The following is a 25,425-nucleotide window of genomic DNA, read 5'->3' as shown; positions in this document are numbered from 1 at the left end:
CTTGGAAAAACCTCAACCCTACGTGACAATTGTAAATTTTTCTCCAAGTTCAACTTCTAAACAAAATATCTCTGATTAGTTGTTGTATTGTTGCAGTATATGACAATTTATTAAATGATTTCCGTTGTTACAGCCCCATGTTGAGGATGTCCTTTATAACATTCTCCTCAAAGGCATCCACCATCATGAAACTGACAGAGAACAGGTAAGCACACCTCTATAGCTGCTTCCAGAGCTTGTTATTTCATTAAATCATTATACATTTTATTATTGGTTTATACAAACATTTTTAGGCTGTGACATCATATAATGACGGTTCCGGAAGTACAATTCTCATTTATTTTTGCCATAAAAATGATTTAATCAACTAATGCCCATGTTGTTTTTAGCCCCAAAAATGTATGTAAACCTGAAGTTTTGCTAATTTTTGTATTCATTTTTTTAACTTGGCAGTTTATAAAGTTTCAGAAACATATTGGAAATAAAATCCTTGCCCTTATGCTCATTACTTACCACAGAGCTGATTAGCCCCGAGCAAGCTTTCAAACATTTCAAATGAATTATTTTTGGGGATCCATATGGGGAAAATAAATTTTAAATGTTCTGCCAGAACCAAGCAGTGGGTGGTCACTGTAGAGTTCTATTGTTGCAGGGATGGAAAGTAACAAATTACAAATACTTACCGGTACATAATAATAGTCCCTGCTCCTTTCTATAAAAACGCAAAACCAGTACAGCACTTTGGCCTATGTTTGGCCAAAGATAATGTGGGTTGTAATTCAGCTTTTAACTGTTAATTAATATATTTTTTTTACAAACGACTGATCTAAAATGCTACTAAATAAGTTTAAAAAAGTAATTAGTACTTTGAATATTACCAATATTTTTCAAAAGTATTTTCTTAAACGCCAGTACTTAAATTTTTTAGCCATGTAACTGCACAGGACTTTTACTTGAGTACAAATATTCAGGTTTATGTTTTTTTTGGATGCTCAGAGTGGACATCCAGAAGGGCCTTAACGTTTTGGAACGAGAGATTCCTGGTGGAGACACGTTCATGAACCTCGGACTTCAGAGAGTATGACAGTTTTAGCTTCAAAACTAATGGATAGGATGTATTTATATTGACTTGATCCATTCTCTTTTGACAGGCAAATGAGCAGATTCACAGAGAAAACTTTGGTAAGCATTTAATAGGTCAAGTTTGCAAAATTTTAAGATACTTCCTCAGGTTATAGTCTCACTGTGTGTGTTTTTCCAGGCACAGCTAGTGTGATCATCGCCCTGACAGATGGAGAATTGCAAGAGCATCAGCTTATCACGGCTCAGCAAGAGGTAACGATTGCACACTAAAACTGATATCCTAAACCAGCCTCTCTGGAAACAAGCAAACGGCTGCTCTGGGTCCCGCCCGGTGGATGTTGCTTGATTTACAACTTCCTTTATCTTCCAACAGGCCGAGAGAGCCAGATCTCTGGGAGCCATTGTGTACTGTGTGGGGGTAAAAGACTTCAATGAAACGCAGGTAATGTTTCTAGGCTCTGAGAAAGGCATATCGCACACCCATGACTGTAAGAAATATCCATGCTTTCACTTTAGATAATAATCCTTAAAAATACCATGGTTAGATCCAAACTCGCAATGGTGCAAATTAAGCCAAGCCAACTTTATTGTCAGACCACAATTAAAAACAGCAGACTGCTTCAATACCAACGTGTACCAATGTGTCTGGGATGTAAAACTCCAACAATGGAAATGATAGATGGATACCTGTGCAGTGTACTTTTGGCTACAGAAAAAATATATATATAAAGCAGTAACAAAGAGATGGATATAACCAAATGGAACCAACTGTGGACTGAAATAACTTAATACTGAAAAAGGGAAAGACATACTTTTAATACAAAAATAATACAAAAAGGAAAGACATACTTTTGTAGTCAACATAAAAATGGACAAATTTGCCGGACATTGGGACAGATACAAAAGGGGAGATATGGACATATAGTTTTTCTGTGTGTGACTTTTCAATGCTCTACATACTATAAGTCCACTCCCATTTCTGTACAATAGACCACATTCTCACACTGCTGAATGGCGTCTATTCACTGGACGTTTGACGCAAAAGCCCCAGAAAACCAGCTTTATTCATTTTCAATCCATGTCCACCCCTCACCCTGCCGAGGGAACAGCTGTAACTTTCATAATAGTAAATACCTAGCTGACCTGATGATTTGAGTTCCTGTGTTATGAAATTTGAGTAGTGGGTCTCATGAGAACTCATGTGACTTCTTTCCTATTTTCTTTGATTATAAATGCAGCTATTACTTGATTGAGGGCACTGTGAATGGCATGATCCTCATATCCTGTTTGAACATTCCTTATTAGTATCTGTGTGTCCAGTTTTTCCTATAGATTTATTCACTCACAGTTTGGGATGGTTCGACATGGTTTCTTTTTTTTTTGAGCTGATAGCAATTTATATTTTTAAATCCAGAGCAATACCCATGCAGGAACCGATATATCACTTCACATCATTCCTACCCATTACCAATATTTGACATATATATCTTCTACCAATGTCAATATTTTAAGATTTTTTGCAAGGTAGTAAAGTTCATAAATTAACTTTTAACATTTACACTTTTAACAAATTAAAGTTTTTGGGAGAACCAAAGAAAACTTGAATTAACATTGTGGGAAAAGTTCAATAAAATAAAGATGGTATAGCCCCAATTCTCATTACACAGGAACGTTACCTTACTCTACATTCCAAAGCAGATCTGACGACTACATTACAACAATATGAATAAAAATATCTTCATCAATATCAATATATTTTGCCAATCAAAAGAGGATAGGGAACTTGCTCTACGCAATATACGTATGGGATATTACTTGAAATGTCTCGATAAACCAAACACTGTGGATTTGGAATGGATATTTTCAAATCCCATCAAAGTAAATAACAGGGAAATTGTTTCTAATTTGAGTTTTTGTTTTTTTGTTTCCCCCATAGCTGGCCACCATTGCAGACACCATCGAGCACGTGTTTCCTGTCTTGGGCGGCTTCCACTCTCTCCGAGGAGTCATTGATTCGGTACATAGACTTTTCAACACAGAAGTCACTCATATCTTCATCTACAGTAAATTATTGTTTTCTTGGCAATATTAGAGTTAAAAGCACAAACTTATAATACGGCAGCCTTGGTGTATTTTGGAGCTTAAAGTTAAACCACCGTGTATTAGCCTAAGCAGCCAACACACTGTAGGTCTTTGTGTATACTGGAAGTTTAAACACTAACATATTCAGACAGAAAAGTTCAGGCAGCCCAGTTAGGTTTCCCGTCCAACAAAGGTGAAAGAAGGTAAAGTTATTTTTTTTTTACATCCAAGGACATACTAGCTACACATCTAAAACATCAGTCAAAATGTATGTAAATATATTAAGACTGGAGCAAATTGGGCATCAGAATGGGGAATAAAGGTGATGTAAGTGACTTTAGTACGTGGCATGTTGATGGTTGCCAGATGAGCTGAGTAGTTTGGAAACTGTTGATCTACTTGGATTATGTCACCCAAGCACCCAACGGTTCACAAAGAGTGATCAGAGAAGGGCCGTAATCGAGCGAGCAGTAAAAACATGGCAGACTGATCCTGTTGTTCCTGTGTTGAATGTACTGTAGGACCAGACTCACTTCTTGTTGTCTGATTTTATTAACAGCATATCTTATCTTGAATCATTATTGATATACTAAATTAACAAAAAATATAAATTTTGGCGGTTCCAAGCTTCCAAATCAGGACAGTCAGCAAATTTAAAGGTTAAAGCTTCACTAAAATTAGTGTATATTTTTTTTATTGCACTTAAAAACAGAGAAAATTAAACATCCTTATTGGGAGCGAACTTGCCTCTCCACAAACATGACTTGTATTTGTCCTGAAGGAGCTTCCTTCTGCTTGTTTCCATGGAAATGTATTCTTTTGGCTATAATATTCTTCCGTATGGTATAAAATGTATATCTCCATGGTGGATGTTCCGAAGTACAGTTTTAACTTTCTATTTCAATTGAAACATGCAGGTGATGTGCCACCTCCAGAAAGTTACATGCTCTTACATAGGTATAGGTTGTGATGGTGTTTGTTTACGAGCAATTGAAATGTCACTGCTAATTAACTTAAAGGTGCACTATGTAACTTTTCTTGTGGGGGCTTTGCTAGGAATGCTCGCCAGTGCTGTTTTGCTATAAGCTTATCAATTTTGGATTTTTTTAATTGCTCAAAAATACCTTTAAAAACACAAACATCTACTGTGAGCAGGGTTCACCACCTCTCCACAGATGTGACCAGTAACTTGTCACTTAAAGCCAGACAGAAGGCAACTCCTCCACCAAAAAAGTTACATAGTGCCCCTTTAAGCAAGATTGACTTTACGTTTATCCCCTGTCCAATTCTCTATGTGTGTTTGCAGATCATCAAGAAATCTTGCGTAGAGATTTTGGCAGCTGAGCCGTCCAGCGTGTGTGCAGGAGGTAAGCAGCTCAGAAGAACACACTTCATGGGTCCCTCCTGAGTCATTCGGAGCAATGGCAACCTCCCCTAAGCTTTCAGACTGTGTTCATTTCATTACTGGAGCCCATCTCTCACTCTGCACTACAGTAATGGCGATCCCAGCCTGGAAAGACAGCCATACATGGGCATACAGGTCACTGGCAGGAAATCTACAGGGACATAAAAGCGCGGTGGGAATCATTTTAAAGGTGGCTGTTAAATTGACTGGCCGTAGGACGAGGGGAGGGGTGGCTTTGGCTGCAGATGTAACGTGATTCATGAGAGATTTGCCAAAATAATGAAGATAATTATTTAAAGCTACATGACTGCATTCAAGTGGATTTAATACTTTTGGCAAAACAAGAAAGCTGTTGAGCCCATCTGCGTGGCCTGTTGTTTAAAAGTCATTTGTATGCAATTGGATTTGTGTTAAACAATGAAGCGTAACAAGATGTTTTATAAACCTGTAGCATGCGATAAAAGAGCTACAAGCAAACACAATCCACCAACAGCAACTATCTTAAGGGCAAGTTGGATTTGCGTTTTAATTTTTTCAGAACAAATACAGTCAACATTCCTTTGATTGATATAAAATACAGGAACAATAGGAACATTTATTTGAATATGTTTATTTTATTCCAAGGAGACCATGCATGCATTAAACAATAAGAATCTGCCCTGTAATATTTGTATTTTTATGTGTTCAATATTTGCAAGAATTCTAAGACCATAAAACCTTACCAAGTGCTACAGTTTAAAGTCTTCTTCTTCTGTGTATCCTGTTTTGTGTTTAGAGTCCTTCCAAGTGGTGGTGAGGGGGAATGGCTTTCTTCATGCCAGAAACATCGACCAGGTGCTGTGCAGCTTCAAAGTCAACGACACGGTTACCATCAGTGAGTAGTCCCACATTTCCATTCCTCACTTTTGAAAAGGATTTTATACGGATGTGCGTCAGCCAGGAGAATGATTGTCACATGTGGTACCTGTATGTGGATAGTAAACAAACAAACAAAATAATCAAATCGTACAGAGTTCATACGTCTGTCAGTTCCTTGAGATTAGACAAGAGGTTTAGAGCAACAAACAGGTCGTCGGGTTGTGTCGTCACACCTCAACTAGCTTTTTGTTTACATGTAATGCTCCGTTCAGACCGCGGAGTCCACCCACTGTTTGTCCCCCCCTAACTGATGGCAAAAGATTATTGTTGTGACATACTGTATGACTTTAGTTTGGATCCTTACCTCTAAGGAATTACACAGATATTCAAGTTTGAATATCTATTAGCTAACTTCTTGCAGCAGTGTGTCCTTGTTTTGTACAATGGAGTTATATGCATGGGTTTCTGCTTCCTGTATAGGTGCCATTTGGGTACTTTTAGTTTTGAATTGTAAATTGCTATGGCAACAATATTTTCCCCTTGATAGGATCTTTGTCCCATTTGGAACTGAGCTTTTCAATATTTGCTTTCTAGATGAGAAACCAGCCAGCGTGGAGGACACCTTCTTACTGTGCCCGGCTCCTGTCATCGATGAAGTTGGAAAGTAAGTCTTTTTTCCTTCCTGTTGATCTTCTTTCCACTCCCTTTTTACAGAAAAAAGCTTATAGTTCGGTACAAATCGCCACATGTATTCCAGCTCACATATTTACCCATTGGAGCACATGGACTGTTTGCTCACATGCGTGTTTGAGCCCTTATAAGAAGGCTGCCATACATTAGCTGCTTTTATGATCCCTATCGGAGGCCACATTCCTCTTGTCTTTATCCCGCTGAAGCTTAGCGGAATATAGGGCTCTGTGTAGCTGTGCCAACACCCGCAGTAAAGCCTGCATCCATTCGTCCAGCTTCTGCCACGAATCAGACAACAACTACAGGTTATTAGATTTATTTTTAGGTTATTCAGAACATACATTTGAAGGCATTCCAATTTTACTTAGGCCGTGGCTGCAATGCCGCGGCCCGCGGTCAAATGGCCGCGCAGTTTCAGGAACCGCGGCACTTCTCTTATAGCGTCATGGCTAACCCTAACCCTAACCTTAACCCTAACCTTAACCCGGCGCGGTCTAAAACGGCGCTAAAATGCGGTCAAATAGCTGCGCAGTTTCAGGAGCCGCGGCGCGCGGCCAGCACAAAAATAACATGGCAGTTTCGGCCGCGCGCCGCGGCTCTGCAGTCACTCCCTTTTACTTAATATAGGTAAAAAATAAGATGTTAAAGGAAACATATTGTGCTAAATTTACTTTTTGAGCTTTTTACCATGTCATAACTTTGTCCCCTCATCAAAAACAATCTGGAGTGGTATTTAGCTTCACTTGTTTCATTAATTTTATTCACAAGGTCCATTTTGTGATGTCAAACAGCCAATCTGGAAGTCTCCTACATTAAATTATTGTCCTCTAATGTGAATTATGGAAATTATTTTATAACACAGAAGCAAAAGCATTGTTCAACATTTATATTGATTTATTGGACTTAACTTATTAAAACAATTATTCAGGAAGAAGATTTCTTGGACACAACAACTCAAAAATCTAATATATGCTAATAACAAGCACTTTGGAAGGTATTTGTTTAAAAATTGCTATACAAATAAAGTTGGATTGGAACATAGACCAATAGAATAGCAAAACAATATGAACAATAATACATTTGAAAATAATATCCTTTTAACCATTGCACTACCGACTGTGGCTATCAATATGAAACAGAAACAACTTTCTTTTTGAAATTGTTATGGACTAAACCAAGAATTCACATTAGTCCTATGTAAAGTCAGTACTAAATTGCTACAACCATGTTAAAAAGACCAACATAATATCTGTAGACTTGTGGCAGATGATCGCCCAATGTAACCTTAACATTCATAACGCTGGGGAAACAAATGCAAAAAGCATAAAAAGGAAAATACATTCAGTGGAATCCCTGCCTATTAAAGGACCTGACAGCACACATTTCTCATCTTTAAGGCTGTTTGTTTTGGTTACAGTGTCCATGATAAAAATTCCTTCAGTTAGATCAGCCATTGGATCCATGAACCCAGATTATGTTTTTACTGGCTGTCATCTTCATTCTATCTTTCATAGGGAATATTTTCTACTCAGGCTAATGATTCCAACTGTAAAATTTGATTACCTGGGAGGTTCGTCAACAATCTTGTCTTTTATTGCTCAACTTTTAGAAATTAAAAGGTACACACATCTGCCATACAGTATATTGAATGATTCATCCATCCATTTTCTTCCGCTTTATCTGGGGCCGGGTCGCGGGGGCAGCAGTCTAAGCAGGGACTCCCAGACTTCCTCCTCCCCAGACACTTCTTCCAACTCCTCCGGGGGGATCCCGAGGTGCTCCCAGGCCAGGCGAGAGACATAGTCCCTCCAGCGTGTCCTGATAATAGTAATTATCGTGTCTGGCCTTACTAATAGACTGTTTAAAAATGTGTAAACAAAAACATTCTTAATTCCAGAATGGAGGCAAAAGTTTTGTGTGACAATGTGATTTTAGTGGAGAAACTGGGATTAACCCCAGAATATGACAAAATATGACAAATTAAGATGGTTTTGGCAAATGAAAACCACTCACAAGAGTGAATACAGAGTCTGGTTTAAGACTTGTATTTTACATTATTTGTTTATTTAATAGATCATAATGGACACTTAGGATTTTTGATTAAGGAAAGATCACTAGTCTGCACAAATTAAGCAAAACATTTTATTTATTTATTTTACATCCTTTTTATGGCTTCATTCACTTTGCCTCCAGTCATTACTTTTCCATTTTTTTGCATCTTGTCTTATCTTTCCTCCATCTTCGTCTTTTTTGTGGTGCCACGGTGGCTCTGTTGAACCTCTGCTTGTTTTCCAGACACCCCTTTTATTTGCCTGTGTGGCACGCTCGCCCACTCTTTCTCCCTGCTGTCAGTGCTGGGCTTTGGGCTTGTCCACTGTGAATGATCAAAGACTTGTAGCAGTAAGTCTGGGCTTTCAACTGTGCAGCCAACCACATGTGAGCACCACTCTGTTCTCCGCAGGGTAGAAGAAAAAAGTTAAACAGTTAGCTTACTTATTTTAAAGGAAGGCTAATAAAAACACACTCTGACAGACTGAAGGATGTTGAATTGTGTTTAGTACTGTTTGCTTTGTGTTGTATGTGCTAATACTAAAGAAAGACAGCAATAGACTACATGAGTGTGCCGAGTATGAGTCCTTTACTTTTAGCTGAATTGGCCTTACGTGGGCAAAGATAAGTTATTTTGGAAGCAGTATTTAAGTCTACACTTTGTTAATATCAGTAACTCACAAATCTCAGAAGCTCTTAACAAATAGCAGCTGCTGTGTTAACCCTGCGAGGAGCTGGCCTCTGTCCAGGGTGCACCCCTCCTAAAGCCGAAAGACACTGGGATAGGCTCCAGTCACCCACGACGGGAACAAGCAGAAAATGAATGACTGAATGATGAATGATTTTGCAGCTGCCACTAGTGTCCTCCTGCATTTACAGCAAAACTTAGTTAACATTAAATTGCTTGGTTGAACGTAATGTGTTTAATCCAAATCCCTACTCATAAAACACTTAGAGAAAGGTAAAGCTAAAGGTACAATGTGGGTGTTTGTGAGTGAGCAGTCTTAAGCTGTTCAGTTTTTGCTGTCAAAAAGATCATCATCAAACATTTATTGTGGACTCGTAGTCCAGAGCTAAATACAAACATTCAGCAGTTACACCCCTTCGGCACCTTGTACCATGATTTACAACATACAGCTGTACCAGTGTCTCCACAGTTCAGTCTGGTGCTGTGTGGCCCTGAGTTGGGCTAAATTTGCCAGTATTACTTTTGTTGCCACAGCTGCCTTGAGGTAGACTACTGGAAACATGGCAGCCATGTTGAGCCAATGGCTTCTCTGAGCACCACCAATCTCTCACACCTCATCCATAAAAACTTCAGTTTAGAGGCATTTTCTGACTCTGGCCTGCTAATTTACAGGTAATTAATGAGATAGATAGACGTTATACATTACATAAATCTTTTACATTTAAGCTTTGATTTGTGCCACATTAACAGCTTCACTATTCAGTCTTAGCCTTTTGGCCCTCGACCTCCAGCTGTTTGTTTAAAAGACATGAACTTCACCCACTAACCCAGCTTTGTTCCTCCTCCTGTCAGTCAGGGCAGACACACACACATCGGCCGGGCGCCTGGTTTCCATCTGCCAGAGCTCATTTTCTCAAATCCACCTGGACCGAAGACGCTCTTTTTTAAATGCTTTTCTGTCCAAATTGCTTTAACTGGGCTCAATGAGGTCTTAGAAGGTGAACCGGATTCTTCACATTTTTAACAGAGGTTTTCTAAGAACATGAAGATGATGTTCTGCTTATTTAATCTTTTAAAAATGAGCACCTATTTTATGTCTAATACTGTATGTAGCGTCCAGTCAAACTGAAAAGGCCAGAACTGATGGTTAAATTCCTTTTTATTGCTTCCAACGTTAACCACTTCACTAGCTGGTCTTGTTCTTGTTTGTTCTGTTTTTGTTTGTGTGTTTTTTTTAGAAATAGAAAAGAAATTAAAAAAAGTTGACATTTTGTCAAGCCAGTTGCAAACTGCAGATTTTTTGCTTTCCTTGCAGTATTCTTACATCCACCACCTGCTTGTCTTCTAGGTTTTATTGGTTTATTAATAATAATGATAGTGGATTTCATTTATCTGCGACAAGTTGGCCACTGTCCAGGATGTACCCCGCCTAAGGCCCGAAGTCACTGGGATAGGCTCCAGTCACCCGCGACCCCGAAAGGGAACAAGCGGTAGAAAATGGATGGATTTCATTTATACTGCTCTTTTACATTTAAAAAGTGCTTTAAAAAAGTGCTAGAACTACAGTATACACAATATAACACACAACATAGCAACAAAACATCTAGAAAAAAAACTCTAAACTGACAAACTGATTATGTCGCCATCAGGCCAAGTCACAAGTCAGATCTGTGAACAGGTGTCACCGCTCACAGTAAGAATGAACGGTTTGTAGGGTCTCAAACTACAGGTATTCAGTTTATGATTAAGGAAGATTTCTTAGCAGAAACGAGACAGCCGGGGGCACCAGGGTAAAACCCAAAAAGCTAAGATACAGTCCTTAATCACGCTCGTTAAAAGGTCTGAAGGGTGTTTCACGATTCAGGGACTTACACACAGTCTAATCAAACAAACAATAGTCAATAACTCTTTCGTGTAGTTTATTTATCAAAAGGGCAATCAAAAAAGGCACCGGAGCAGAAATGGTAAATCACAGGTGATGTTTGTATCAGATTTAACAGCAGATTCATGCAGATCATGTTAAACCAGGGTTTTGCCTTTGATAATCAAACGTGTCTATGCTAATCTATATCAAAAGAGGGAAAGTGAGAAGCTAAGGGAGGAGGAGGAGGAATGACTGAGTTCTACCCAAATCACGCCACAAAAGAACCGCACACTGAACTCGGCTTACGATTTGTAGAACTCGGTCCGGCTGGTCCTTGTCCGCGGACGAGATCCGTGGCGAGGCAGCGGCGTGGAGCGGTGTGGCGGGCGAAGGCAGTGGCGTGCCGCGATGTCCGTGACGCGGGGCGGCAGCGGTGGCGCGATGCGGCGCGTGGCGATGTCCGGGAGTTCCTTAGCGGTGGAACGCTTTAGCGGCGTGTTAGCTCCTCACGCGGCCTTTACTCAGATGAGAACGTAGCGCTGATCCACGTAAACGGCGTAGATTACTTAAAAAAAATAGGAGAAGCGAAGTAAAAAAGAAAGTCTCTGTCCGGTTTAGCGCTTAAGATTAGTTCCAGGTGTTTCCAGGTGTTTTCAGAGTTGGGGGGGGGCGATGCGGCTGGCCTAGCCTTGTCGACCCACGTGACGGACGCTTTGTTGAGACAAAGGAAAAGTAAAAAGGGCTCGTCCGTGGAGACGGCTTCAAAGAGCAAGACAAAGGGAAAAACAAAAGAGAAGAAGAGACTCGTTCCTAGCTCGGAGCGTCTTTTTGTCACCTAGCCCGCAGGGCATGCTGGGAGCAAAAGGGGCGGGCGCTACTGCGACAACTTCCTGTTTAACATTTTCCTGGCCGAGAAAATAAAACTGGAGTAACGTAAATAATGGCAAAAACATTAAACCCTATTTTAACATTTACACGTTAAACATTTTTGGCAGTTTGTGCCCATTATTTCTTGAGGTAGACACATTTTACATCTTCTTTCACCTGTGATGGGCACTCGAGTTAAAGCATTGGGAATATAAAACCTTAAACAGTGAAAAAAATTACGTAACACAAGGTGAAACATGCGGTGTATGGAGTTGAGACAGACAAACATTCATGGCATAACCACATAAAACATAGTTTTCATCGGGTGTCCTCCTGTAAGACTGTGGGGAGAAGGTCTGTTATCACGAAAGTCACAGCGGCTCCCTGCGGTGAGGGAGAGAGGGAGAAAGAAAACCCCCCAATGTTCAAAGAGAGATTTTCTGTTATCTGGCCGTGGAATGTCCATCTCCATTCCCCTACAGTTTGTTGTGGTTGTTGTGCTTGTCCATGCCTGATCCCATCAGAACTCAGAAGCTGAGCAGGGCAGGGTCTAGTTAGTACTTGAATGGGAGCCTGATGGATGTTGGTGTGTCCTTAGGCAATACACTTCACCCACATTGCCTAGTATGGATCAGGTGATGAGTGAGTGAGTGAGTGATTGGTTGGTGGTGGTTGGAGGGGCTGATGGTGCAGATTGGCAGCCCCTCTTCCGTCAGACTGCCCCAGGGCAGCTGTGGCTGCAATAGTAGCTCCAAGTGTGGAGTGAAAGTTAAATGCTGTGTGAAGTGTCTTTAGATGTCCTGAAAAGCTCTATATAAGTGGTGTGCATTATCTTCATGAACAAATAGGCAGCATATGCCCAAAAAGTTACATAGTAGATCTTTAAAGAACACACGATTAGGCTGTTGTTTTTCATATTTTTTCAATTTTGAAGTCTCACAGAATTTGCAGTTACTTAACGCTGCAAAACACCCTAATACAAAGATGTGTGTATCTACTTCCATGCTCAAATCCCTTGTGTTCTACAGTGGTTTCCTGTTGGTTCACGTTACATTTGACTCCTAATGAACCACGTCATGGCTCTCTGCTTCTGCCTGAGTCTCTTTTGGAAAGTTGTTTAGCATTTGCATGACTTCATCCAGTTTAACTGATCGTCTACGAAGAAGCTCTTCAGACTAATTACCACATAATAACATGTCATTGGATATTGAGCACATCTTAGGTTTGTTTTTTGTCTCTTGTTGCAGGGTGATATATCTGCAGGTGAGCATGAACGATGGCCTGTCCTTCATCAGCAGTAACGTCCACATCAACACAACGGAATGTGTAAGTAGTTTGTGTTAATGTAGATCAGATAAACAATTGTTATAAGGTCAGCACATATCAGAAAAGGTCAACGATAAACAAACGAAAACATTACATTTAGGTTAGAAATTTTGTGACGTCTGGAATTGCTTTTTTGTGGTTACCTATATGCCTTACTGGGAACATAAAACAAATGTATAGCAAAATGTGTATTTACTGTAGCTGCAAAGAAACTTGCCAAAATGAGTAATTATAAATCACTCTAGGGCTCAGCAATATGTTGAAAAAAAAATCTAATATGCTCTCATTCATGCGACAATCTGCCATTTCGGTAAAATCAACATATTGTGATTTAGTCATTTGTTTTTGAATGTTCAAAATGGGTCTGTAAATGTCTTGGTTGAGGTCCAAGTGTTGCACAAAACATGAATGGAGCATAAAATTAACCACAAAAGGGCAAAAGTAAAACTTTAGTACAGGGTCCTGAGCAGATAGTTAGAGAAGAGAGGAATGAAAGAATTCCTGCTCCATCAGCCAGTGACCGAGCCAATGTTTCAGCAGCACCACAGCCTCCTGGATTCACCAGAACCCGCTCCACCACCACCATCAAAGGATTCAGCTCCAGCTGCTCCACAATCACCTCCACTGCCTCCAGCGCAGGAGTCATTCCCCATAGCGTCCTCATCAAAGGGCTTGGACCCATCTGTGACAGGCCAGACAGCATCCCTGTCATCGCCCCTACCTTCAGAGTAGCCCTGGGTCCCCCCTGCAACATCGACTCCCACTAAAGATTCCTCACTCTCCTTCTCATCTCCACCCTTACCCAGGGGCCTTCCCAGCCATCTTGGATGTCTGATCAAATCAGGCCTTAAGATGGCTCCACTCACGCCCAATATAGCAAGATCAAGTATCTGTTCTTCTGTATCTACCTCTGTATCTACCTGCGTTGCACCAATGAAATTTCCCCATGTGGGACAATAAAGGAATATCTTATCTTATCTTGTCTTATCTTATCAACACTTATCAACTCTTCCCCCGACACCAACAAAAGCCTATCCCCCCTCGCCTTTCACCTGGTCCCAAACTCTCCCCGACTCATCATTTGAGTACGTATCCTTTAAAATGGAGCTAAAACAGTCTCCAACAATACTCTTCATTGTTTTATACAAGCCCCAGCACTGCCAAAGTTTTATTGATGATTTTACTGAGATGCTCTCAGTCGTATGCACAGACTTTGGTTTGGTCATTACAGGTGATTTCAATGTGCATGTTGATAATATCATCATGTGAGTGGCCCCATCCACAGCAGAGGGCACACTCCAGATCTCATAATTACTAAGGGGGTAAATATTTCAAATGTCAATGTAGTCGATGCTGCTCAGTCTGATCATTTCTGTGTCTTCTTTGACATGTCTGTTTCTCCCAAACCACCGGCTGGTCCTGCAGCTGTTCAGAGGAGACACATAAATGATGGCACAGGTGCAGTGTTTGTGGAAATGATCAACTTTGAAAATGTCTCATGTTCTAATAAAAATATTTGTTGAAATCTGTTACATCAAGTGTTTTGTATGTTCTGGACGCCATTGAAGGCCCCTATGAAGCCTAAAATGGTTAAAAAATAAGCAGAAGGCGCCATGGAGAAATGATCATTCGGTCAGGGCACAGAAAAGGGAGTGCCGCAGGGCCGAACGAGAATGGCGCAAGTCCAAGCTCCAGGTTCAAAAAAAGACTTACAGAGAGTTGTACATGTACAACCTAATTTTATGTAGAACTAGGGAAAGATATTTCTCTGAAATAATTGGAAGCTGCAGTAACAACTTGCGTGTCCTGTTTGCCACAGTAAACAGATCAACAAACTGAACTAATTTCCACATCCAAGTGTAATGAGTTTGCATTATTCTTTAATGACAAAGTTCATAATGCAAAAAATAACCCTAAAACCACCTAGACACTTAGAGCTAACTCACTTTACACCTGTAACTGACAAAACTGTCCAGGAGATCATCACCAGTCTGAGTTCATCTACATGCTGCCTCGATGTGTTACCCCCCAGATTTCTAAAGTTGGTGCTGAACAGTTTATTAGCACCATTCACTCACGTAGTCAACATGTCGCTTCAATCTGGAACATTCTCAATGTCTTTGAAAACTGCGGTCATAAAGCCTCTCCTAAAGAAGAGCAGTCTTGATCAGCAGCGGCTGGTCCATTAAGGGCGCTGGGGCGCCGCCCCCCCTGTCAATCTGCCAACTACGTCAATTTATTTTGTGTCTAAAAACCATATAATTTATTTAAAAATATCTTATATTCTTATTAGTGTAAATGTGTAAAATAATAATATATATCCATATATATATCTATAAATAGATATAGATGTATACTTTGTTTGCGCCGTGTGGTCTGCTGCCTGGCGCAGCCTGCGTCAATTTTCTACGTAGCCGTGGGGCGGTAGAGCCCCATAGAAAATCAATGGGGATTTTTAGCCAATCAAATCACAATCAAAAGTGACTACGTCACAATGGCTTTCTCCATAGGAAAATAGCGACTGGGGCGCTCCAGAAAGCGGCCTTTTGAACGTAGAAGTTACGCCATGGAGCTACGCTTTTTACACTAGAGATACAGACATATGCGCGCGCCTACGGGGAAGTGCACACAGTGTTTTCCGTGTTTGCGTCTTAAAACTGCATCTGCAGACGTCTGTTACAAAAGGTACGTCAAAAACGACTCGGAATGAGCTGCTCAACTGTTTTCTGGCTTTATTCGTGTTGAAATGAAAGCGGCTGATTTCGTATCAATCTGAGCCGAGACATGTGTCTGTCAAACTCCGTGCTACGTTACCATGACAACAAACACGCAGTTTTTTTTTGTTTATTACTTGCATAAGGCTAACGCTAAGCATTAAGTATTGCTTAACTTCTAACTTATCATTAACAAAAGTGGAAATAAAGTGTGTTTACTTAATTAATTCAGTTGTAAATGTGTATTTAAAATATGTATCCATACAGTCAATGTTAAAAATTTCAATAGCCCCCCCTATAATTTGTACCACCAGCCACCACTGGTCTTGATGCTACAGTACTGAGTAATTACCGGGCCATCTCTAATCTGCCATTTTGGGGCAAAGTCCTTGAAAAGGTTGTTTACCAACAGCTCACAGATTTCCACTTGATAAACAACTCATTTGATGTTTTTCAGTCAGGTTTTAGACCTCAGCACAGCACTCTATATTAATCGCGATAATAATATTAATAGAAATTATGATCTGGCCCTAAGAAAATTATGTATGCACATCACCCAGCCTTAGATTACAGCCTAAATGATTTTTTTGAAAAGGGCTTATTTCTCTTGGAAATACAATACTGATCCAGATTTGAGTGTTGGTCACCCAATATTTTATTTAACCTTGCAAGATAAAGCACATTTTTTCAAAGGTGAGACTCACCAAATGTTTCTAGATCTAAATTGTATCAACAACTTGCAGTTTTCTATTTTTCCATAATACTTTTTTGCTGAGTTTCTCGTACTGAAGAATGGCCTCCCAACTTCCATACATGGGACACGAGTGTCAACAGGTTCATGACCAAGCATAGGGCAGTATGTTTTGCTCTGAAAGTACAGGTAGTAAGTACACTGCAAACCAATATCAACTGCAGCCAGCTTGAGGGCTAAGTTTAACTCCCTCAAACCAAGATTAAACAGATTGCAATTTAAGACCATTTAAAGTCATTTTGTTAAATAAAACAGGCATGTTGTTGGAGTATATGGCCCAGAGCCACGGCACATTTTTAGTCTTCGCCGAACGAAGAAAAGAACACTTTGAAGCTGCTTTTCCTCAATCCGTGTGACATCACCGCCGTGGCAAAACTGTAAATCCAAACAGCTGTGGCGTGTGGTCACAGATACAGAGCCCAATTAGGCACAGCACTGGCAATTAGATGCTCCTTTGTTACCACTAAGCTAATCCATACAGTATCCTCAAGTCACACACTCATAAGTTATCATTCTTTTTAAGTCTTTGCAGTGTTGAAATTGGGTTGGTGTAAAGTGAACACTTTACAGTCTTAAAAACTATTCAATTCAATTGGTTTGTAGCACAAGGTAGCATCCGAATTATTCACCACAATGAGTTAATAAGCCCTTTTAGAAACTTTCAATTTAGAGCAGAGCAAGACCCTACCATGAAACATGGCCGCCGTTTTGAGCCAATGACGGCGCTCATTGGCTCGTAACGCCAATTTACCCTTTAGCTGCCCCATCCATGAGCAGTAGTACTCTGCTCCCACACAAGCACATGCAAGGAGGGCGGCCTCGCATGTCACGTGACCACTCTGACCAATCAGAGCAAGCAAAACTAATGTTTAAAAAGCTATTTTTAAGAAAACTGAAAGATTTTGATGTTGAGTAAAGGTTGTAAATCACCACAAAATCCAACCGTTGTTTAAGCTGTGGTGGCCTGTCAGCCGAACACAAGCAGTTTGTTTTGTATGCTCTTTGGGGAAAATGCTTTCTGGACTAGACCCATAGAGCAGAGTCAATGCCAACAACAAATAGCATGCTAACTGTGCAGCATGTTACTGGTATGTTTTTTAAAACTTTATTACATGATACAAAGGAGCTGTACAAAGGTACAGCCCCTTTAAGGCACACATGTACTTCACAACCTCAACATTCACTCTGCATAACATTGGAGGTGACCTAATGCTGCTCCCCCCCATGGGAAGTGAGTGAATTTATCGTGAAACACTTAAATTGAAAATCCTTGATTTGGTAATTTATTCTAGGCCCCTTACGCGATTCAGATAGTAATGCCAAAAATGGATTCTCTGCTGTCAGTAATAGGAACATATTTTGGAAATCAGCTAACTTATATAAATTAATAACACCAAGAAAAACAGCAAAATACATAAATCAACGTCATGGGACGATAAAAGGCGTGAAACCTATTCATGAATTGCTGATGCATGAATTTTTTTCAGGTACTAATATTTAATTATGACAGGCTTTATGTTCATCCAGATGCGTTGAGGGTTCAAATCCCGACTCCTACACTTTACTGCATGTCCTCCCTTCTCGCTCATCCCCATTTCACGCTGAGTTCTGAGTCCTGTCTAATAAAGCCTATGGGCTAAACAATCCTTTAAAAGCATCTAAAAATAATTTGTAAAAGATTTACTTTGTTTTCCAAACTGTAGAACTGAGAAGCCCCACCTCTTCATTGTGACTTTTCACTGTAGCAAGCAGTGGAGTCATTTACATGTTTTTTTGGTGTGTTTTTTTAAGTGACTTGTGACATTTTACTCAGAGTTTCCATTTGAACTTTAAATCATTTCAAAATCGCATGTGTTTTGGTGAAGGAAATGTCTCCATTCTAATAGCTATAGCGTATGTGTGTGTGTGTAGTTTGACGGGACCATCCTGCTGATCACTTTGTTGGTGCTGTTCCTGCTGCTGGCCCTGCTCTTCATGTGGTGGTTCTGGCCGCTGTGCTGCACTGTGGTGAGGCACTCTTAACACAGCCACTCGTGTTACCATTACTCAACCTGCATCCTCTGCCAATAAGGACTTAAGGACAAAATTTACAACCAAACTGCTATTGAATAACGTGAAGAGTGTTTCTACAGTTCTGTAAAACTAGGCATAAGTTGTAAATGCATGTGTAACTTGGTCAAATGATTTGATTGAAATGGCATTGTTTTATGTTTGTTCCATTGATTCAAATGAGCTTCACTCTTTAGATCACAAATTAAGTTGATAAAGTAATAGGTTACTTTTATATTACGTTTGACTCCGTTGACTCTGTTGTTATTTAGTGCTAAACTGAGGCCATAATAGTCTTGATGTGAACTTGGGTTGGTCTTGTTCTAATCAGTGTTATTTTCAGGTTTAGTCCTACTTTAGTTCCAATTTTGATATAAATAATGTACAGGTGTAGATTTCCCTTGGTCCTGTTGTCGCCTGGTTTGGTCGTGGTCTAGTCCAGGTTTATTTCCCGGTTTATTCCCGGTACATATGCAAGAAATGTATGAAATCATTAATCATTGAATCAAACATACAGAAAAATTTGCCAAATAAATGATCACTCTTATTCATAATTATTCAGTAGATTAAGCTTTATTACACTTTATTGACAATTATTTAGCAAAACCCTTGCTTGAATGTAAAGTTATTAATAATTCATCAATTCATCATAATTGTTGTTTTTCATGTTGTGATTTTTGTAGGTGATCAAAGAGCCACCCCCTCCACCCCCTCCTGAGCCGGTAAGTTAGCACTGACAGGTTATTTAACTTTATATTGGTTTCAAAAATACATACATTGTGTGTCGAATCTATATGTACATACAATAAAAGGCTGCCTAAAAAAGTATATGAGCCACTGAAGCAACTGACATCTGCGTATTTGTTCACTTTGCAGGAATCAGATGATGATGATGACGGCCTTCCCAAGAAAAAATGGCCGACCGTGGATGCCTCATATTACGGAGGCAGAGGAATTGGCGGAATCAAGCGAATGGAGGTTGAAAAATAACCTGTCTGTTCATATTGCATCTACGGACAATAATCGTACGCAAGCCTATAATCTTGTGTTTTTGGCTGCCTGTAGGTGCGCTGGGGAGGGAAGGGCTCCACAGAGGAAGGGGCCAAGCTGGAGAAACCCAAGAATGCTGTGGTGAAGATGCCTGAGCAAGAGTATGAACCGTACGAGCCCAAGCCCAAGAAACCTCACAGCAAGAAGCCGCAGCAGAACAGGAAGTGGTACTCTCCGATCCGGGTAAGCACTGATATTCCGCCATTTTGCATCAAGAGCTTCATTTAGCATGCATTTGCAAAAGTTACTTTTACATGCAAGCATTTGAAAATATTGTGATTGAGGGGAGGGTCACAGAAATGATTTGTATTTTCAAAAAATGACTTTTATATTATAGACACATATTGGTATTGGCCTTTACACAAGATAATCCTTTAATATCCACACACAAGGGGAAATTTCGTTGTTACAACGCAGTAGAACAGGAGGAAAGGACAAATTATAGGAAGTTTCACACAAAAAACACTCTTAATAGAACTCTTGGGAACTCTTGGGAAATAAAATAAAATAGATAAATAAAAAATAAAAAGATAAAGATAAAAATAAGATAATAATAATAAAATAATGATAATAGAATAAAATAAAACAAAGTAAAGATAGCTAGCACAAGACTAGGTAATAGGTAATACTATTAGCAGGTAAGTAAACAAAATAAAAACAAAATAGAACACTCTTATTTACAGGTATTGCACATGGTTACATCAGTATTGCGAGTGTTCAGGACAGTGTTTGTTATAAAGTCTGACAGCAGCAGGAAGGAAAGACCTGCGAAACCTTTCCTTCACATAGCGAGGGTGGATCAGTCTCTCACTGAAGATGCTCTCCAGAGCGGACAGAGTGTCCTGCAGGGGGCAACACTCATGGTCCAGCATAGATGTGAGTTTAGCCAGGACCCTTCTGTCCCCCACCTCCTGCACCGAGTCCAGAGCACAGCCCAGGACAGAGCTGGACTTCTTGATGACTCTGTCCAGCCTCTTCCTCTCCCTCTCTGTGATGCTGCTGCTCCAGCAGGCCACACCATACAGGAGGGCTGATGCCACCACAGAGTCGTAGAAGGTCTTCAGGAGTGGCCCTGTCACTCCAAAAGACCTGAGTCTCCTCAGGAGGTAGAGCCGACTCTGGCTCTTCCTGTACAGTGCATCTGTGTTATGAGTCACGTGCCTTTTAGTACCTTTGTGTTGGAATTTCATGTTTTAAAAGTTACTTTCTATTAGTCAGACGCTTCTTCATCCTTCGGGAATTGTATTGGTGTGAAGGCATGCAGTTTTAATGATGTTTTGATGTCAGAAATGCTCAGAGTCTGGTAATATTTATGGACTGAACAACAACACAGAAGATCTCAAAGCTCTACATATGATGTCACAAAACTGAGAAATTTGAAACTGTGTTTTCTGAGGCTCAGAGGAGAGAGGACAACTCCAGTTACATTTTGATGGTTAAAAGCTCAAAAGGTAGACAAAGAGATCAGACCATGTCCAAAAATGTACTCCATTAAAGTTAGCCATGGCTTTGTTATATTTGTTACACAATCCACTTTATAGTAGAAGTTTAATGCTTTATATACTCTAATAGTTTTAAATATTTGAGGTGTGAACCCACAAAGGAGTCGAAAAAAATCCAGTTGGAAGTTCACTAAAGACAAAAGCAACAATTTCACAAGTCAGCAGGGAAAGGCTGTTGTGGACATATGCAGCGTGATTAGTTGCATAAAACCAAAATCCAACAATTGAGTCGTACAATATTCTGGGACATAATTAAGGGTATTAAGATCTGGCGTCAGTCCTGCTTGTTGTTTTATCACACAATGAAGCCCTTTGTAACAACATAGGCCCTATTCATAGGTCTACAGTAGGTCTACTCACTTCTGCCTGGAAACAGTGTGAGTAGTATGAAGGACAGAGTTTAGCGATGCGGTGAAGCTAAAACTATGTATAAATAAGAGGAAGAGGGTCATGGATGTGTCACTGTGTCCACGATGAATACATTGTGTCATGAAACTGGCATAACAGACAAATCTTCTTGAAATGCCCCACAACTTCTTTTTTTTTTAAAGCCAAACCAAAATAATCATCAGGGAAACAAGCAGGTTGTGTAACAGGAAAGTTACACAGTGCATCTTTAATTGAAGGTCACATGTACAATCATTTTAACTATATTTTTGTATCCCTAAATCCCTAAAAAGTACACAAACTATATAATTTATTTTATTCAGACAGTAACAGTGTCATAAAGTTTAATACGACAAAATATTGAATGAAAATGAGCAGAAATAAGTTTATTTGTAGAGCACAATTCCAACACAAAGTAATTCAAAGTGCAACAAATTAAACTATAAATAATCCTTATAATATAATGTAATTGAAAGGGGAAGAGATCAAATCCTTTCAGTCATATGCACAGCTAGAAGAGGAGTAATCTTATCCTAGTGTTGACAAATATTACCATAAAATCTGTCCGTTTCATTCTAAGCCATTAAACAGAGTCATAGTGATACTGTCAATACTTGTTTACCTTAAATAGGCAATAGCGAAACACAGTAGCAATGGTATATTTTTAATGTGGAAATACTAGGAAATCCTAATTATTGCTTATTGTGTAAGGTTCATGTTTGCTTTTGTTCAGGGTAAACTGGATGCTATCTGGGCTTTGTTTCGCCGCGGCTATGACCAAGTATCTCTGATGAGGCCTCAACCTGGAGATCATGTGAGTGTCATTCTGTTTATTCAACATTTAATAATCTTTTTTTGCCGGGTATAGATCCTTCCAGTGTGTTGTGTGTTTAGAATAGCTGCGTACAGAGCCTGGTACTGATTTGTATGTTCTATCCAATTTATTTTAATGAGGTTAGCAAAGTAAAAATGTGAATTTAGTAGGCTGCACAGACAAACGATTGTTGTTTAAATGATCATTATAGTTGGCAACTATAACTATAGGAATAAGAGGCATAGCTAACTTCCAGCTTCACTTTCTAAAGTTCACAAATGTATACGACAAAACATGACATGCATTGCCTCCTTCGGAAGACCACGTGCTTTTTTAGATTTGTAAGTGGTTTTCTCTCTGTTCACAATTATATGTAGGATTTGGATTTGTGTTACTTGATGAACTAACACAATTCCATTTTATTGTCAAACCTGCGTTGCTCTCTGCATAAAACATATATATACATTAGTTCTAGAATAACGTTAGATTAAAAGCCTTTATGTCATGTTTTTGTGTTTGGTGAGATAGTCCCTGTGGTAAATAATTACCATTGTTTTTTTGTAAGTCAGGTTAAACGTTGTGTTGAAAATTTGACAAATATAAGTAGAAAATTAGAGGAAGTAGTGCTCCTTCTTCTTCTTCTTGTTACATTACCGCCATTCACCTCTGTAAATACCTCCACCTCTGTGATGTCTTCAAAAAGCGCTATTTCATCAGAGAAAATTTGCCCACAAAATAAAGTTGTTATCGGGTGTACTTATTTGTCAAATCAGATTTAAATGGACTTTGGCCTTTGTTTACGATTTGGTTGCTAAGTAACATATTTGTCCAACCAGGAAGTGACATTATAAATGTCACAAAAATTCCCAAATTGGAAAAAAATATATTTGGTAAAATCTTAAATACTTCTTTACTGAAAAGTGTATATATATACTATACACTGTATATAACTCACTTAGCATCGTTATAAAATATACCACTAAAAACATGTGTCAAACTCTTTACAAAACCGCTTTTCCTTCATCAACGTGTTAAAATCCTCCTTTTGCCTGCCCTGCAAAATGCCGTCATTTTGCTTGAACAGACAGAAAATATCTGATAGTTTTATTGTGGAGGAAATGGGGCTATGATGTATTAAGGTTTGGGTGTGAGTGAGTGTCTCATAAACCCATTATTGTGTCCAGATTTGTCTCTTTAGTCACAGTTCACACTTGCCCTGTAGGTCATGTGGTGTTAGGAGCTGCATCAAGCCAAACTGGACACATGCTTTACATTAGACGTCATAAAGTGAAAAGAAGGCAGTCAGATACATCCTCGCAGCTTGATGTGTGAGATTGAATGTGTTTCTGTATGCAAGCTATGAAGAATTCAGTGAACACATGTTTTAGATTTAAGGACTCCACCCATTTTTATTAGGGAGCTTGATTTGTGTGGAGCCGAGGAATACACACACTCTCAAGCTCTATTTCAGACTAACTTTTGTATTTTCTAACAATGTTAATGTACGTCTTGAAATCCTCATTGTGATCTGAAATTTAGATCAGAAACAAATAAGATTACGTTAAGTTATTATATATATTTTGAATTCATTTTCTACTGCTTGTTCCTGTCAGGGGTCACAGGTGACAGGAGCCTATCCCAGTGACTTAAGTTTACTTTGCAGTTGTAATGTTTATTATTTGTTTTATTCTTGGAGTGACCAATCAGTTTCTTTACTAGACTGTTGTATTTCAGTTGTTTTGAAAGATTTTACTGGTCTTGATTTCTGAGACCTGGAACATGAATTTATAAGAAAGAGTGTGCAGTATAAAATCTATGATTTTAAATAGTAACAGCACTTAATGAACCAACTTCTGTTATTAAGCTTCTATATTGCAGTTTACAATTATGATAATGATCTATATGTTTTATAGTTTAACAATAAACTATACCAAACTAAAACTATATAGATATGAAATTATGTGATACAAAATATTTAGTACTTTAAACATTAAGGTAAAGGATGTTGCCTCCATCCCAACTATAGATTTCAAAATAACCAGCCTGATTTCACATTTTCTAATTGTGAGTGGATTACCTTCCCAGTTAAATTAATTTCCCAGCTTTGAGGGGTTCTTTTTGCACGTGCCCATTTTCTTTGGAGAAATGTATCTTTTTTTCCCACTGCTGCGATGTGGCCCCATCAAGTCATTTGCGGTTTAGTTACCAGGCAGCAGAAACAGCTCGCTGTCCCGCTGCTCATTTCCAGGCGGTGTAAAGTTTAATTTCAAAGAGGCTAAACAAGCACCATCCTTGCATTTTTACTTGAACTTTTCAGCTCCCCAATCTCCTCCTGAAACAGAGCCAAGACGTGTGAATTTAAACACACTTCAAAAGTTGGCCTAGATTGCTGCTGAAATTGTAACCATTCTTGCTTGTTAGGGTCATTATTCCTAATCAATACAGATGCCAATGAGTTCACTATATACACAAAACTATACAAAATTAGCTTTAATCCACAGTATCTTAGCGTCTCGGGAAGTGATACACAAAACTATACAATATTAGGAAGTGATACGCAAACTTTTCAAAATTAGCTTAAATCAGCAACAGCTTAGCGCCTTAGGAAGTGATGCATTTTACATACTGACGTCAGCCACAAAGATTAGCCCTTATTTGGTCTGTGGTGTTCGCTCTGTTAAACTCTATAGGCACAATTGCAGGTCCTTATAGCTCGGGTTGGGAAGGAATGCTATAAACATAAAAAAGTGGACTTTTTTCACAGAGCCTGAACACATGTATTCCCACACTCATCTCCATAGTGAAAAGACTTAAGATGTTGAAGTAAATGTACTGAAATAAAAGTAAAATTGCTAATTGACTGAGTAGAGGTTTACTATCAGGATTCCACTGTACTTCAAATCTTACTAATACTTGCTACTGTTTCAACAGTTGGTACTAGTAATGGTAATCAAATATAGTCAAACTTTATTTATAAAGCTCTTATCATACGAAAAATGTAATGTAAAGTGCAGATCACATACCCACAACCCACATTAAAATAATGACACATGAACCAGCTGAGAAAGTGCGATCAGAGGAGCTGTGCGGCTGCAACCACTTCTGTGACCCTCAAAATTAACTATTTAAAGAGCACATGAAAGGTTTTCACACTGTAATTATGATTTAGTTCGGCGGAATAGTCCCTGTGGTAAATATTTATCATTGTCTAACATCAGTCAAGTTGCAGTTTATGAAGAAAAGGTA

At 39.2% G+C, this 25,425-nt stretch overlaps 1 protein-coding gene across 1 annotated transcript in view; it reads left to right on the top strand.

Moving 5' to 3' along the window:
• antxr1c (ANTXR cell adhesion molecule 1c) overlaps positions 1 to 25,425 on the top strand; it is a 42,878-nt gene that overhangs the window by 10,593 nt on the left and 6,860 nt on the right. Inside the window, exons 3-17 of the mRNA XM_072455716.1 lie at positions 134 to 205; positions 997 to 1,078; positions 1,152 to 1,182; positions 1,262 to 1,335; positions 1,457 to 1,525; positions 3,020 to 3,100; positions 4,472 to 4,532; positions 5,346 to 5,444; positions 6,023 to 6,092; positions 12,834 to 12,912; positions 18,289 to 18,384; positions 19,110 to 19,148; positions 19,303 to 19,404; positions 19,492 to 19,659; positions 22,099 to 22,179. Of these exons, the coding sequence (XP_072311817.1) occupies positions 134 to 205; positions 997 to 1,078; positions 1,152 to 1,182; positions 1,262 to 1,335; positions 1,457 to 1,525; positions 3,020 to 3,100; positions 4,472 to 4,532; positions 5,346 to 5,444; positions 6,023 to 6,092; positions 12,834 to 12,912; positions 18,289 to 18,384; positions 19,110 to 19,148; positions 19,303 to 19,404; positions 19,492 to 19,659; positions 22,099 to 22,179 (1,204 nt within the window). The remainder of the gene's footprint in view (positions 1 to 133; positions 206 to 996; positions 1,079 to 1,151; positions 1,183 to 1,261; positions 1,336 to 1,456; positions 1,526 to 3,019; positions 3,101 to 4,471; positions 4,533 to 5,345; positions 5,445 to 6,022; positions 6,093 to 12,833; positions 12,913 to 18,288; positions 18,385 to 19,109; positions 19,149 to 19,302; positions 19,405 to 19,491; positions 19,660 to 22,098; positions 22,180 to 25,425) is intronic.

The sequence above is a fragment of the Eucyclogobius newberryi genome, unplaced genomic scaffold (assembly GCF_026437365.1).
Source record: "Eucyclogobius newberryi isolate DKJ021-1_F unplaced genomic scaffold, fEucNew1.0.hap1 SCAF_20, whole genome shotgun sequence".
Lineage (NCBI taxonomy): Eukaryota > Metazoa > Chordata > Actinopteri > Gobiiformes > Gobiidae > Eucyclogobius > Eucyclogobius newberryi.
Note: the sequence above shows the minus strand (reverse complement) of the source record. Positions and strands in the feature narration are given on the sequence as shown.